The sequence below is a fragment of the Bidens hawaiensis genome, unplaced genomic scaffold (assembly GCF_021521415.1).
Source record: "Bidens hawaiensis isolate Kalapana, Puna unplaced genomic scaffold, B.hawaiensis_p1.1 tig00026848_1, whole genome shotgun sequence".
In the NCBI taxonomy this organism is placed as follows: Eukaryota; Viridiplantae; Streptophyta; class Magnoliopsida; order Asterales; family Asteraceae; genus Bidens; species Bidens hawaiensis.
In genome coordinates, this window is record NW_027505080.1 from 34,885 (window position 1) to 52,670 (window position 17,786).

At 34.9% G+C, this 17,786-nt stretch overlaps 1 protein-coding gene across 1 annotated transcript; it reads right to left on the bottom strand.

Moving 5' to 3' along the window:
* Positions 1-2,870: 2,870 nt before the first annotated feature.
* LOC143610543 (beta-caryophyllene synthase-like) lies at positions 2,871-5,899 on the bottom strand. The gene is made up of 8 exons (XM_077084998.1): positions 5,816-5,899; positions 5,545-5,728; positions 5,408-5,500; positions 4,951-5,332; positions 4,643-4,861; positions 4,426-4,558; positions 3,667-3,915; positions 2,871-3,207 (listed from the first exon to the last, which is right to left on the bottom strand). Exons 1-8 carry the CDS (start codon positions 5,897-5,899, stop codon positions 2,914-2,916), a joined length of 1,638 nt encoding a protein of 545 aa, XP_076941113.1. The 3' UTR covers positions 2,871-2,913.
* Positions 5,900-17,786: the final 11,887 nt, after the last annotated feature.

Below are 17,786 nucleotides of genomic sequence, written 5' to 3' on the forward strand. Positions count from 1 at the left end.
GGTTTCTGAAAACCTGGCTTACCCACCTCTACGTGGGACTTAGTACAATTCAGGTGGGCTGCACTACTCGTTTAAGTCTAGGCCATATATACAAATTGTTAATCCATCATTTTCTTGAGCCCACTTTCATTTGTTATCTACTACAAGTAAAGTTGAAGTTTGGTGCCGTCTAGCCCTTATTTGGGTCAAGTGATGGTCCAGCATTGTCCATTTTTTTTTCTTATTTTAGTACCGTAAAGAAGGTAACAAACTATACGTTAATTTTTTATGGTAATTTTTTTGTTTTAATCTATGAAATCGCGTAGATTCACCGCCTCAACGCACGTAACCTTCAATGCTCGGGTTTGACCAACACCTGGGTTTTACTGGCCGACGTTACCCCATTAGTCCACCTCAACTTTTATATAATTTTTTGCTTTAGTTTCGGTATCGTAACGAATGTAACCGAACGAATTTTTATTATTTCCGGTACCGTAAACGAACATGAAGTAAATCGATCAAATTTCCGTAGACTTTCCACCTCAATGACCGAAACTGATAACGCTAGGGGTTTTACCAACGTTGCTTATACCGTAACGACCATAGCCGACACTAACTGAATTCGCGTCGACTCACCGTCGTAAAGCTCGGGTTTTACCAAGCCCAGGCACCAATAGCCGGGCTTTGCAGACCGAATAATTATGTTATTTTTTTAATAATATGTTATACGAATGCCACTGCTTTTTTTTTTTTGTTTTGTTTTTATTTTAAACATGTTAATTTAATGAATTTTTTTATGTTTAGTTTCCATAACGTAACGAACGTAGCCAATATCCACCAAATTCACGTTTGACTTTCCGCTATTACACCCGGATTTTATCAACAAATTTGGTCGCGCAACGCACGGATAATTTACTAGTTACTAGTAATAAGTAAAGTGCATCCTAAATCCTTCATAAGTTGCATTTGAACTAGTGCTTTTCTTTTTCACTTATCAAATGAACTACAACTTGAGCATTAAATATCAAAGATTCGATGTTAAAACTCACAACGTTCCATAACCTGCCACATCAAGACCATAGTGGGCGCTTTTGAGATTGTGGAAAGGAGCCTTTCACCTTTTCTCGAATAGCTAAAGTTGGTAGTCTTGTACATTATGTAATGGATCATCAACCAAGTTAGATTTCAACATAATTGGTTAAATGGCAACTAGATTGAGCCTAAGTAGTTGGAATCTTAATACAGAATAAATGATAATTTATATAAGTTACTTACTAATTTTCTTTTGAACGGCAAGTTAGTTTACTACTTAACTAACTATATTAATGCACCAATGATTAATTCCAAGATAACTTGCAAAAGGTAATAAATTAATATTTATTAACCCATCATAAATAAAAATAATAATAACTATTATTAGATCATATCATCATTCAATTTATTATTATTCCACCAAATATAATATTGTTTTTAACGGCAATTTTATAAAGAGGCTAGAGGAGAAATTAACAAAAAAACTCAAGGTAAAACCAACGAAACAAACAAGACAAACTAAACATCATAATAAACCTCAAAGAAACTAAAATAGGTATACCCGAAACAACCATCAACCTAGGAATCTATAATAAGTATACGTATAAGTGGTCTTCATGTGGTTTCCCCATTAACACATTAAACGTATGTTGGATAACTGTTTGGCGTGTGACCCTCAAAGTAAATATATTAAAAGCAACATGAATATGTGTTAATTAGATCCTAACATTTTTTTAAGTAATGAGTAAAATGACTAAACTGATGTGTGTACGTGTACGTGCGATGCATGTGTGTGGTTTGGACAAGAACACATCATCGACGTTGCCCCCGTTGGCCACCACCTCTTCTCATTTTAACTTCACAGTGATGACCTCCTCATTCTCCAATAGAACACATCCCAGAATGGACAACCAACAAAGCATCTACCGTTTCTGAAACAGGTCATCGTCAATTGTGGAGACAGTTTGGAACAAGGTCATCAACCACACATAAACCCTCCTTAACGATTATGGTGGTGGCGAGTAGATGTGGATCTTCGAAACCTCTTCCTAATTTTCTGGTGGTGGTGGTGGCGAGTAGATGTCGAAGATCCCAATATTTCAACTGATGGTGGTGGTTGATTTCAAATAATGGCGGTGGTGTCTGGTTTCAAATTGAGTGATTGAGGTAGGAGCTGATAGTAGGGATGAGCGTTTTCGGTACCAGTACCGATATTTCCTGAATTTTACATGAAATATAGGTACTAGTACCGAACCAAAGATTATGGTACCAGTATCAAATATTTCAAATTTTCGGAATCGATACCGATACTATCCGAAGCTCACCCTAATTGGTAGTGATGGTTGTGAATGGTGGATGATGTGTGCGACGGTGTTGGAAATGTAGCCCCCCACCCCAAGTCCCCAACTCACATATATTAATATTAATTAAGTATGTCTCATCTTTTTAATATTCAGTTTCTTTACTTTTTTTTATTATTAGGGGTAACGACCAATGATCGAGGTTTCATTTGTGCAAACTATTTGATTAAAGGCGTAATTTTCCAACTTCTTTTTATGACTTTTGATCGAGGTTTCACATATATTACTTTATTACTTTTTTTATTATTTTTTGGGTCAAAACCAAAATATATGCATTAATACCACAAGGTGGATGTTTTAATATAAAACATGAAAGAAGCCTGTTTTAATTTTTTGTCGTACGAGTTCAAAAGTGACAACACATGAATGTTGCCGTTTTGGATAATACACATCAGCTAACTTAGTTACTCAACAAATTAGCAATAATTAATAAAAGTTTCACAATAATCAAGGAGCAAACAACTTGATATAATGTTATTTATTATTGAGATTGGCAACACTAAACCAGTATCGATCAAGAAGATAAACAGACTGCTTGAAGTCATATGCTCATAACATGGATAAGCAAAGATTCGATATGACCTATAAGTTCGTCATCCACAAGCGAGAAAATATCTTTACTTTTATATAAAGCATCGCCAATCCGTCCTAAGTTGATGACACATTTTTTTAGAGGCATTGGAACATTATTACACGCGAAGGTTTCTTGGGTGAAATCTTTCCATGCATCTTCAATTTGATTTTTAAATATGTTGCGGGTGTACTCCTCCATGACATCATATTGCTTCATGTAGCAATCTATAGTAGATGCAACATTCATTCTTTCTTTTTCTTCCTGCACTTCTAGTAAAGCCATAAATAGCTAGCTAGCTAGCAAGGATGTCTTTGAGAATTGATAAAAAATTTTGGTCAAAAACGGGTAAAATTTGGGTCTTAAGTAAAATATAAATTCGATAACTTATATACAAAAAAAGTAAATAATACAATAGTAACTATGATTTCTTTTCTTAAAAATGGCTTGGTGTTGTTTACAATTTTCGGGCCTATCTGGGTTATCGGCCCTAGGACCGTCAACCACCCGCCCCCTATTGGTGACACCCCTGCTAGCTAGCATTTCAAATGAGCAAGATAGATGTGTGAACACCAAAAAGATATCTATAAATCGAGCAAGATAGATATATGGATCCACCACTGTTTCAAACGAGCAAGAAGTCATAATAACCAACTAGTATTTTTGTTGTAAAAACAACATGCAACCAAAAAAATGTATAATGCATACGAATAACAAATCTACCTTTCGGGCGCAAAGATCATCCATGAGTCTGCCAATTACACCTGTAACTTTGATAAGACAAGGATGTGTAAGAACCCATTTAAACGTCTCATCTGTCACCATATCACCCATGCCCACAAAACATGTTGCTATAAGCATGTGGCATCCGCTTGTCACTATTGAAACCGACATGTGCTCCTCTATTGTTGGTACATACCCCTCATGAGCCCATTTTGCTTCCATCATAATGCTTCTAACAAACTCTTTCATCTATGATCTATATAGTTAGTCACATGCACCAAAATTTTTTCGTTCTAGCTAAAATTAAAATAGTAGTGTTAGCCGAGTTTGTTGTCTATTGTAAATTATAATTATTAGTAGTCTATCTATCATTTATTTTTATATTTGTTTGTTAGTCATTATTCTATCTCTACTTCTACTTCGAATATTAGGATAACTAATATTGATAATTTATCATTATATATCATTAGTTGGCTAAGATTATCATTATCATTTTCATTGTAATCTCTCTATATACATTAAAGATTTGTTTTCGATTTCAATGTACATGAAATATTATTAGCTTTATTGTTTTGTTCTTTGTTTCATTTTTCATTTCTTTTTTGCTTTATCGTAGTCATTTTCATGTAATCTCTATATACAGAGATGTTTTTAGTTATTTAGTACACATAAATTATTATTACCTATGTCATTTTGTTCTTCGTTTCAATTCATTGGGTACGAATTAATAATTCAAAAATGAAAGTTAACAAAACTAACCGATTCTTTGGCGTAGTTAAGACGATATGCGTCTCCACCCATGATATTTTCCATTTCTTTGTAAACATCAAGAAGTCCTTGGTATATATGTTTCATGTATTCCGGAAGCATATCTATGCATTTTATTGACCACCTGGTAAGTGACTTCCTTGATTAGTTTCAGTAGTTGAGCTAAATGCTTTAATACATCTTGTACATATACAGCGCACACGAATACCTTTGAATTGCTTCAGTAAAAATCTTAAGTTCTTCGTAAGTACCATAAATATCATAAGTGTCGTCAAGAATTGTCGCCATTGAGGTAACTTTTGCTAAGAAAATTCTAGCATGCGAGTATTTTGGCTCAATGTATAGACCAAGTGCCCAAAAGAAACATTCAACTAATCTATCTCTTGCATAAGGTATATTGTTTGGGACATCAAGATGTTTCCACCATCTACAATAAACTAGCTCACATGGTGATGCATGTACACGAATGAAAGTAGTATAATCGATAGGATGGGTTACGCGAGTCTACGTTTATACCTGGAAAGTTGGCTAAGCTCCTCCCTATGCAATGATTGAAGCAAGTTGAACGCTAACTTGGCTAGTTCAAGTAAAGACTTGTTATGAAAATCTTGTTGCTCGTAGAAAGGAATGTAACGCACAGCTTCTAGTCTTGGCAACCTTTTTCGTATAGGTTGCTTTAGTGCCTGTTGTATATGAGTAGACAACTTAGAGTTGGTCTCAGTAATATCCTTTGCTATTTGGTTAAGACGATTTCTTGTAAAGACAAGAGCATCTTCTAATACTACTTCACCGTGCACTCCCAAATATGCTGCTTCATATAACTCAATCAAGCCTTGGACGTCATTGGTTAATGAGTCCTTAAAGCACCCACTTTCGTCTTTGTATTCATTAAAAATGTCTGTTTCAGTTCAAATCAAAGAAGCTTCTTTTTATTCAACATTATTATTAATCGAATGAATGTTTAATTACTAACCACACGATACATAGAAGCCTTGCTGTCGTAGTATTCGAAACCAAAGAAAAGGGCTTCCATTGTTCCAGTTGTCACCATATTCGTCATAAATATGTGGCTTCCATTGTTCCAGTTGTCACCATATTCGTCATAAATATGTTGCAAGGCCTTATCAATATCTTCTTCAAAAAGATAGGCTATACCAAGACGTTGGATCACATCAATGAGTTCTAACAAATTGGTGTGTTCCGTTTGAATATCCAAAAATGACTTGATATCTTTTCTCACATAGTTGGTCAAGTTTTTCACTCTTTGTTCTAGTTTAACTTGCTCTGCTATTGGCTACATTCAAATATTATTTACAAATTATTTTATTGTTAAATAAGCATACTCTACTGTTTTTATTAAGCTCTAGTAAGAACTTTGTACCTTGTCATAGATGAGAAACTGATCCCCCCAAACATTAGGATGATAATTAGCATTGGGGCGAATTACTTCTTGTTCGATAGACATGATGAAATGTTTTCACTTAGCATAGAGGAGGGTTAAAACACTATTTATTGAGTTGGGATTGTCAATGTCACATCCATTTATCACCTCTTCATAAATTTCTGAAATTTGAAATTATTTAACAAAAAAACCGCATTATATATATATATATGTGTGTGTGTGTGTCACAGAAGAGTGGAATTTGATCTGAGCCGTCCGAATAATTCAACCTAGATTAAATTTCATCCGTCTGATAATAATAAAAACTTCTTTCCATTTTTCATCACGTGTTTGCTCAATCTTACAAGCGGTTTTCCCTCATCCCCACTCCTATTTTGCTCCGGCATACATGGTTGCAACACACATTCATATCTCAGAATCCTATCGACGTACAATCACATTCATTCATCTTCCAAATTCAGTTCAATTCCATAGCTAACCGGAAGGTGATCGCTTTAACCGCCGTCAATCGACAGCAACCATTTGATTTAGGGCTGGGTGTTTGTTTGATGATTCTGATATTTAATTTTGGCATCAATGTTGGATTAATTTTGTGACTTTTGGTCCTCTACACTTGATGGAATGGTCTAAAGGTTTTTCTAATTATTTTGATTGATGATGCCAAAGAGGAGGAACATGAAATGAAATTGAAGTACTAATTCTAATTTAATTATGTTCTCAGTTCTCACACATTCAAGTATCATTACTTTGGGTGTTCAAAATTATTATGTGTTCAAATCTGCTTGCATCTTAATTTTGTTAAGGAAGGAATCTCAGTCAGTCAATCAGTTGAAACAATCATGGTTCTAATTTTCTACACTTAGGGGTGGCAATCTTGACCCAAACCATTTTAAATGGGTCAATTTGGGTTGTTTTAAATATAAAATGGGTTGGTCTGGGTCAGAAATTTTAACTAAGTGGGTCAAAATGGGTCATTTAAAATTTCATCTTGTAATTTTTGGGTCAAATTGGGTCGCCATATTCAAAGAAATGGATCGTTGTGGGTTAGTGTCCTAAGGAAATATGGCAGGTTTCGGATCGGAACGGGTTTCCGCACGAGACAGGTTTTGGCACGAAACGAGTTTGAGATTGAACGGGTTCCGTTCAAGTTTCAAGCCAACACGAGTTTTCACACAGGACGGATTGGGTTTTTGTTTCTTTTTGGTCGGTTCCGAACTCGTTTTTGGTTTTCTGTTTCGTTTTTTAGTTTCGTCTTTGTTCGGTTTCAGTTTTTTTAGTTTCGTTTTGATTGATTTTTTGATTTCGATTTATTTGGTTCGATTTTTGTAAGGCCCCGTTACCGGTAGCCCTACTTTCGTGTTGGATTTACTCATAAACACAGTTCTAAATATCAGAGTTAATTAAAACTTTCGCGGAATATAAAAGCTTTCATAAAACATTTCATAACAAAACACGTCTTGTCTTAAAACATCATTTTGTCTTTCAAAATAAACGAAACATTAAACTTAAACGTCTTGAGTCTTCCGATGCCAGCCTCTTATTCAGTGCCACGTGTCTCCTCAAGCGAGCTGCCTCATCCTACTCACCTGCGTGCATACTAAAAGTCAGCTACGCTGAGTGAGTTCTAGTTAATCATACATTATACAATACACATAAACTTATATTCTTTCATTCATACTTTCATACTTTCATACTTTCTTTTGTATTAACTTACTTTCATATCTTACGTTATAAAGAGCATTACGCCCTACATTCCTCGAGTATTATTAGGGCTCGGTACCCTCCTTCCTCGAGTATTATTAGGGCTCGGTACCCTCCTTCCTCGAGTATTATTAGGGCTCGGTACCCTCTTTCCTCGAGTATTATTAGGGTTCGGTTCCCTAGTTCTCGAATATTAGTAGGGTTCGATTCTCTCTTCGTTACCATACAACCATACATCATACCTCGAGTATTATTAGGGCTCGGTACCCTCTTCGTAACCATACAACCATCCTTTCCTTCTTTTATTAACTTTATCACATTCATACACATAAGCATACATATCATACTTACCTTATACTTAGCGTTACAACCTGACAGTACGTGCAATATCCGAAGATCGTTCACGTACCGTCAAGCCATCATTCATACATATCACATCATTCACATAAGGCATACACTTATCTCTTAGGATAAGCGTATTAACAAACATATCGAGTATGCACACAGCCCCGAAAACATAACACATAATTGGGGCTAGAAACTCACCCGAATCCTGTTACGCTCTCCGTTAATAGTTATCCCTTTCTTCAGTTGTGCACGGCTGACTGTATAACAAGTATACGTATCAATTAACTACTACTACTCATGTTGTATTTCTATCTTTATATGACCCACAACGAACGGGGTCTAGGGGCGGCAGCCCCTGGCAGGGTCCAAGGGGCAGAGCCCCTGGCTGGGGTCGAGCTTTAGGTTTTTAATTTATTTTCTAAGCGAACTTAACTTTAGGCGAAGTTAAACCTTAAGCGAATTTAGCTTTAGGCGAAGTTATCAGTTAGGCGAACTTGGCCGTAGGCGAAGTTATCAATTAGGCGAACTTGGCATAGGCGAAGTTACCAGTTAGGTGAACTTGGCCGTAGGCGAAGTTAAACTTTGAAGGCGAAGTTAAGCTTTGAAGGCGAAGTTAAGCTTTTGCAGGCGAAGTTATCAGTTTGCAGGCGAAGTTGCCCAGTTCAGCTACGGGTTTGGTTTTTATCAAGCATTTTGGCGATTTTAATACCCTTGTTATGGTTCGACATCACCCACTACGTTCCCTAACCATTTTCGGTCGTATATATATCCCGTATATACTATAAAGCTTGGATCTTTAAGCTTAAGGACATTCAAAAGGCTAAACGTTCAATAAAACGTAAACTTTAAAGGTCAAGAACATACCTTTAGCGCTCGTTCGATCTTGGTTAGCTTGTTTATACGCTCTAGATCTCGTGTAATAAGATCTAATACCAACTAACGTTTACTCTCTCTCGGATCTTGCTCGTTTATGGTGTGTATGTGTTTGGAGTGTGTAGAGATTATGATGGAAATGAAATGAGGGTTTAGGGTTTTAGGTTGGTTTAGGGGATATTTATATCCCTTAAAGCCCATGGACCTAAGGCCCATTCTCATTTAACCCATCTCAATTAATCTAAATCCATGATCCGTTCTTTACTCGATATTAATTAATTAATAACGCGAAATCACTAAACGTAACTTTCTTTATTTAACATTATAAATTTTAGGATGTTACAATTTTGGCTTTTTGTTTCATTTCCGTCGACTTTTCGGTTTCGGTTTGATTTTACGGTGGTTTTTTTTATGGAACGAGGACAACGAAGGAAAACATTTTAGTTTTTTGTTTTTGATTTATATTTTGAGTTATAGTTTTTTTATTATTATTTTTAAATATTTTTTTGAGGGGTTTTTGTTCTTAATAGGAAACTCCTTAGAAAAAAAATCAAAATAAATAATAAAAAAATCATAAATCAAAATATAAATAAAAAATAAAAAATCTAAAAATACTAAAATGTTTCCGCCGCTATTCTCGTTAAAGAAAAAAATACCTAAAACCCGTTTTGACTAGTTCCGACCCAAACCAAAATAACCCTTTTTTTAGTTGACCCACCTAACCCGTTTCGACCCAAACCCATTTCAACCCATGACTCGTTTGACCCAAACCAACTCATTTGCCACCTCTAGCGACACTGCTCAAGGTATATTTTTCTTTGTCCTAATTGACCCAATTCGGTTGATTCATGAAACAGAAAGTTTTAAAGAAAGTTTTAAAGTAAACAAATAATCTGATAATTTTTGTGATATGATAGATTTTTAAAAGTTGACAGATTGATTGTTTTGATAATTTTTGTGATATGATAAATTTTTAAAAGTTAACAGATTGATTGTTTTTGTGTATGTGTGATATTAAGTTGACCATCTGCATCTTTGTTTCAGTTTTTCTTGTGTATTTGCCAGATTTTCTGGCAATTCGGGTTCATGCCCGAATAAAGGTGGATGTCTTAGATCAGATAAGAGGCCATGGCATGATGTAGAATTGATGAAGGTACATTTCAGCGTGTCTAAATCTTTACAAACCCAAATTTTCTAAGGAAAATCCGTCTGAGAGACGTTGGTGTTCTTCATTTCAGATTTGGCATTGCTATATTTTGTATTGCAATTAGGTGACTACTGCTTTTAATTTTAATAGTCCAGGTGGACCTCAACCAAATTTATCAACTACCCCACCCATGTGAAAATGACATGAAGAAATGAAGTTGCGGTTCCGTCTATTGGCTTCTTTCTTGCTGGAACCATCGAACATTGGCATGAATTTTGTGTTGTTTTATACTTTTATTCATTTTGAGATGATGGTTTTTTAATTATTATTTATTGAAGGTATAATAATTCCAAGGTTTCTTGTACTCCCGCTCAACTAACCATCTTTTATGGTAGGATAGTAAATGTGTATGATGATATCTCCCCTGAGAAGTTATATAAATCAAATATTTATTGTCAAAAACGAAATCTTGATGAAAAGACTTAGGGGGTGTTTGGTACAGAGAATGGAATTGTAGAGAAATGGAACAGAGAAATGGAATTGCAGAGAAAGGGAATTGGTCTGGAGAATGAGAATTGACTGTTCTGTTTGGTAGTACAGAGATTTCAGTAGAGAAATATAGCTGAGAATCATTTCTCTTGTTTGGTACATAGGAAATAAACAGAGAATTATATCAACTTTATCATTAGCACAAGTATTTTTTTCATAACAAATATTTATTAAAAAATAAAAAACATATAAAAAGATGCATAAATTCCAACCAAAATATGCATTGATCAAACCAATTCACATACAAAACATAGTTTTTAAGCAAAAAACATCAACCATAGTTAAAACCAATTCACATACAAAACATACTTCAACCATACACAACTATCCCATTGAACCATCGGTATACAACTCGACCATCTCAATTTTCTCTTCTATTGTCAACGCAAGAAAAGAACGTCCTAGATCCACATCTTTACCAATCAAATGAGCTGCTTTGAACCGTTTTTTCGTAGTGATACCTGGTAAAGCTTTCAACTCATCACTAACCTTTTCATAGATTTCACGAGCCTCCATACCTTCTTTGCTAAGTTGTTCACCCACCATCTCCCCAAATCGAAGCAAAACTTCCTTGATATCTTTGCAAGACTCTCGATATATCTCATCTGCATCCGTGCTTCTACCTCTTTTGCGCTTGCTTGTTACACTTCCTGTTTGTCCTTCAGATCTATCAACATTTGGAACGGCTTCATCAACAAAATCAAAGTCTTCAATATCAACAGGTGAGCTTTTTTACGTCTCTTGAACAACATCTTCTTCTCCAAGGTCAACTGCTTTACTACCAGTAGCTCTATCCTTACCGAATATGGTACACAATTTGTCATAGAAAGGAAATGACTTGTCACGAAAATTCACAGCACCTTTGTGAGACTACAAGACAATTACAAATAAATTAGACTAAAATTTTAAAATCTAAAAAATATATTTTTTAGAATATACCTTCACGTATTCATTCCAAACACTATCATCGGCAATAATACAACATTTTTGTTCATCCCAACCAAACCCACTTGTATGCACCATATCATATACAATGCTAAAGTGTGTCTTCCCTTCATCCTAGACTTTATATGTGGTTCTGCTTTGAGGCCAGAGTTAGGAAGACTTACATCTAGCAATTGTTGAACACCATTTAAATAACCTGGTTTGAATCCATTGTCAGCACCACCATACTTTCCGGATGCATGTATCTCCATTAATGCATCAATTAGCTTTGCATCTTCATCATTTGTCCAGGTATGCTTGCTCCGAGTAACTCCTCTCACTATATTTGAATCTGCCATGTCTACGTACAAATGCATAATTATACAATTAAAAATCATAATTCATTTAACTACAAATACAAATATAACAAGAAACATTAATAAGAAACAAATAAAGTGCATAAATAAACATTAATAAGAAACATCCTTGGTTCTACAAATAAAAAATACATAATTGTCAAACATAATTAAGAAACATTGTTGGCACGCTGCGCACGCATCGCAGTCCAACTATTAAACATTTCATTAGCAAGAAGGTCTCTACGATCGGTCCATTCTTGTGAGGGCTCGATCATAGAAATAACATTGTCATGGTCATTTGCAGGTTGTGTGTGATTTACTGGGATTTCGTTATCAAGAGGGTCTTCACTCATTGTTGTTCGTATGAAATTATGCAATAAACAACAAGCAATGATGATACGTGGCATGGACTCTATGGGATGATATGAGTTATCACGCAAAATAGCCCATCTATCTTTAATCATTCCGAAACATCTTTCTATAACATTCCTGGCCGATGAATGTCTCATATTAAAGAACTCCTTAGCATTCGTAGGAGGACGAGACCAATCGTTAAGATGATAACGTTGACCTCGATATAGAGTTAAAAATCCTTCACCATTTGTATAACCGGCATCACAAAGGTAGTATGTTCCTACAATTAACCATAAACTCTATGTTAATTATCATACTTAAATCTATGTATATTCTTTGAAAATTGTCTATCACATACCCGGAGTTATTTTAAGACCATTGGGTCTACTGATTGCATCACGCAAAACTCTACTATCAGCTGCAGAACCCTCCCATCCCGCTAAGACATACGTAAATAAAAGGTCTCTCGTACATACTCCGAGCACGTTAGTACAAATCTGCCCTTTTCTTGTCCTATAAGGTTTTCTATCAATAGCAGGGACTTTAACTTTAATGTATGTTCCATCTAATGCTCCTAAGCAACCCTGAGTTAAAAGAAAACATTACTTACTAATTTATGTTAGCAAAAAATATCTTTAATAAAAAATGTGTTTGACTAACCTTAAACCATTTCCATCTTTCATCAGTTTCATTATCTGGCACTGGCACGGGTGACTTGTAGAGTTCTTTGTGTAATCGACATATAGCATTTAAGACTAACTTGAAATACTGACTTATAGTTTTCCTGGACCGATGAAATCTGTTGACTAGTATCCTATTCTTTGCATTATGAGCAAGGGTATGTAAAAACATAGCAACTTGCTCATCGACTAGCATGTTTTTACTATTCTTTAGTCCCCCTCTAGTTTCTAGCATATCACAAAGTGTTGTAAATGCATGTATATTCATTCTTATGTTAACAACACTCGTAACATCACTTTCATAAACCATCCTCACCATGTTTTCACGCCTATTATGGTAACTCATTAAATATTTTGTACTTAAAGTCATTGACTCAATCAACCGACGCAAATGATAAGTACACAACATCCACAAACGAATCGTAACATAAATGACATAAAATGCACCTATGGCAACTATTCTTTGTCTGGAAGGTGATCTTGCCATCTACACATAAAAATATAAGAAAATTCAAGAAAAGCAAATAACTCCAAAATATAATCCAAATATTAGCAACAAAGTGATCATGAAAGCAAGAAAAATGATTACAGGCTACTTTATTTACTGACTTGCTGAATGTTGTTTAATTGCCAATGTTTACATCAATATATATGTTATTTTGGATGAAATTGAACATCCAAGTTTCCATGTGAGTTACAAGTCAATGTTATACAAGATCCCTAAGGTTTCCATGTGAGTTACAAGTCAATTTCTAGATAAAAATGGTGTAAAAAGTGATGATTTGTTGATATGTAGAAATCTGAGTTTTTTGGTCAGATTTGAGTTTGTAAATATAGATTTATTTATCAATAAAACAATTGAGATAAATTATGAAAATATTTTCACAGAAACTTCAACATCTCTAGGTGTTTATATATTTTTCTCAAATTTTTAAAGTATGTATAAGGTTTTCAACTAAAATGCTAATTATCAAAGGTATCTAAAATTTACTGTTCAGAGTTTGTAAATGCCAAAATTTCTCAAAAATTGATTACTCAGGATTTGCATACAAGGCCAATTGGGAAATATTCTAGACACTTAAAATGTTCATTAGAAAGAGGAATGAAGTCTAAAACTTCAAAAACAAGAGAGTTATGCTCTTTAGAAGTGGACCTAAAATCTGTCAGTCAAAAACAGATTTGACCTTCGGTTTTATTTTTCACGTTTGGGTAATCAAAACTTCTCTAAAAATTACGAAACCAGTGGGGTTTGAAACTAGACTCTTTGAACTTAATTTTAGACTCAAGAAACGATCAATTTGCATCTGTTATGATCAAAATATTGTTTGAACAAAACAGCATTACAGATTTCATCAGCAACAGCATTCAAGCAACTCATGTAAACATTCAATTTATCGGTTCCAACATTCAACCTAGCATCTAAATATCATTCTAACATAAAATTTATGATTCAAACTCATCAATTTCATACCATATAATGTTCAATTCCCAACCTAGACATCTAGGGCACCAAAGATTTCATCAAGAGTCGAATTAAACATAAACCATTGAAATCTAACATATCTAAATCGATTACCAACAACATACAAACATCCCACGATAACAATCGACATCAGCAGCTGAGTTTGGATTGAGGTTTAGGTCTGGTCGAGCATAAGAAAGTCGAAAAAATGAAAGTTTCATACCTAGGATCGTTGGAATCGAAGCAAGGATCGCGAATACGAACTCTGTTCTTGGATTGGAGATGATTTGTGGGTGATTAGAGGCTGCAAGTCGATCGAACAGCAGGGAGAGGCGTGAGTTTGCTGCTGTAGATCGAACAGCAGGGAGAGGCGTGAGAGAGTGAGGCTGAGAAATGAAACCCTAGAAATCCAATTCTCCGCTTTTTTTAGAGAAACAAAATCAGAGAAATGGAAATGGTTTATTTCCATTTCTCACCTCTTTCTTTCATAAACAAACAAGAGAATTCTTTCCAATTCCATTTCTCACCCCTCAATTCCCTCTACCAAACACCCCCTTAGAGTCTTTATATCTTCTTAACTATTTTATTTAGGCTCAACCTATTGTGTTCTTGGTGGGAAATGGTGCATCCGCAACCGCAAGCACACCTCAGGCTAGGGTTCAAGCCTAGGTGCCGGTTTCAGGAACACCTATAGGAAACATGGTTATGTGACTCAACCGATTTACCTGCAGCCCTGCTTAGGCATCTCAAGCCCAATATCGGTGTCCTCACACCCTCTTGGCCCCACTTTCAAAGATGAAGGTGCTACAACGTTCAGCGGCTCATGTTTACATGTTAGCAAAGTGGATAGCTCAAGAATTATTAGTTCATTTGAAGAAGTTATGAAATCAGGTAATATTTTATTACTTTAAAGATTTTTCCTTCAACGTGTTTCAAGTTATATACGAAAGTTGGCAATTAATTTGTGGTATTCAGCTGTTTCCCAAGCGCGCAAGGCATCTTTGGCTCAGTTTCTTGAGAAGCACAAAGAAAGGTATAAATCTTCAAGAGTATTTTAGACTTTTAACCCAGTAGTCAAATATATGCTTGGCAAAAACGGGTCAAAACAGGATCAAAATTATAACTTTAGGCCAAATGTTTTCACAAGGCTTGGGTTATACACACACTAGGAAGGTTATTCAAGCACCAAGAGAACCTATACAATTCGTATAGGGGCTATACGAGTCGTATAGGTGCAGAGTTATGTCATTTTTTGTCGGCTAGTGTCACATCTTGTTCCCTTATCGTATAGCCCCGATACGAGCAGTAGAGGGCTATATGACTCGTATAGCGGCTATTTGACTCGTATAGTTTTTTTTATTTTTTTTGAATTACTTTAAAATTTAAAAAATATTAAAAATAACAATCGAGTTGGTTATAAAACATAAACATGTAATTTAAAAGTAAATATTTTGCTCCATATTAATCCAACACCTACGAACAACATGAGCGTTTCGGGGTAACGACTTTTTAGAATTTAGATGTCATGCCATCTGTGCTGGTTGACACCTATATGAGTTATCTAAGCTTTTAAAATATAGTGTTAGAAAAATAATTCCATTTATTGATGTATATGTTTTGACTCGTATTAACTCAACTCTTGGTATAATCATACAAAACAGCACAAAAACCTTACATTGTTGGAGCAAGAAGATCTGGATACCTGGTCTGTACTGGTCGTATACCATCCATACGGTTCATATAGACCAGAAAATAATTATAAATCTCCTGTCAGAGTGCATACTGACATGCTGTCTATACGAGTTATATAGCCCCTATACGACTCGTATAGGTCACATGTGGTAGGTGGCTATACGAGCCAGGAAACCTATACGGCTCGTATAGGATCTATATGGCTCGTATAGACTGAAAAAAGCTACCATCATGTCCCCTCCGTACGTATGTCAATAAAAGGTGGGCTATATTATACGTCGTATAGCCCCTATACGAGCCGCATAGAGTTGTTCATACATCAAGGGGGTGGTGTTCGAATATAAGATCCATTGCACAAACATATCACCATTGGTCCCTAAAATAAATTGAGGTTATTTTTTATGCAAAGTGCACCTGAAATAACCAAAATACCCCTAAGTTTAAAAAAGAAAAAGAGTTATTAATAATCTCATGGGCCCCATTGTTTTTACTAATAAATTAAATAAACCAAAAAAAGCAAAAACAAAAATGTATTACTAAACCTTAGACATTTAACCCACCAGATAAATGTAAGCGTGGCAAAACAGGGGGATTTGGTTGGGTGACTTACGGGTCAAAACAAGTTTTGAGCAAAATAAGGGCGAGTCAAAACGTGCCATTTTGAAAATGTATTTCTTTAATTGGGTTTGTAGCTTTTACCATTAAAAATTAACATTTTTATAGTAATTTTGATTATACATAGTAATATCTTCGTTTCCTTACAATGTAACCAAGGTTTCAATTGTCGACGGTGGCCAAGCAACATGAATGTTGTAGCTGCGGCTGATGTGGTATTTTTAACTAGTTGGATGTTTTATGTTCATTTAGGAACTTCGATATATGTTTCGTTTTATTGCGTGTGAAGCGTATAAGGAAATTTGTGTAGATGTTAACCGGGTAGGTAAAGTTTACCATTTTTAGTGAACGAATAAAAATTATAATTTTAGTAAACGGGTCAAAATTTTCAATTATAGTAATGGAGCCAACATATTAGTTTTAATTAGCAACGGGTCAAGACTGTCATTTTAAGTGAACGTGTCAAAATTACCATTTTTCATAAATGAGATAAAATTATTGTTTTTAATTAATGGGTCAAACTTCTCGTGACATGAAACATGTCAAACTTGTCGATTTTCATGAACGAGTCAAAATTAACTATTTTCAGTGAATGGGTATGAAGACTTCAAAGTTCAAATCTTATGCAAGTGTACAACATGTTGGCTTATTTCATAAGGTTAGAAATTATGTGCTAAGGCCCCCATTTTTTTTTTACAATTTGCTATTGAAAATCTAGCAATTATTTTTTAGTGTTTGTTGATTTTATGTAATTTGAAACTATCAGAACATAGATTTTTTTGGTTGTAGTTAGTCTTAATGGCTGCCAGAATAGACCACTTGTGAATCTAGAAATTTTCGGTAGGGGAGGGTAAAAAATATAGGTCAAATTAAATGGGTTTGATCAAAATAGGCTCGGTATGAAAAAAGCAAATAAAAACGAAATAATTAGTCAAGAAAATAAATGAAAGGAATAATACTAAACAAAATAAAAAACTACCTAAATAAAATTATACTAAACTAAAGAAAGAGAGCCTAAACTTGACAGAAAGGGTGGGTGACTGGCCACTACACACTCTCGAGGCTCGATGTGCTTTTCTATGAAGCAATGTGAGCTAAACCAACACAAAATATATAACGTTTAAGTCAATATTGTTAATGAAGAACATGGCCGAAACCCAACAACCCCCCACCCCCACCCAAATTGGCAAACCAAGGTGCTACTTTTGGCTTTAAGTATAAACAAAAAAAAGAGAGGAATTGGAAA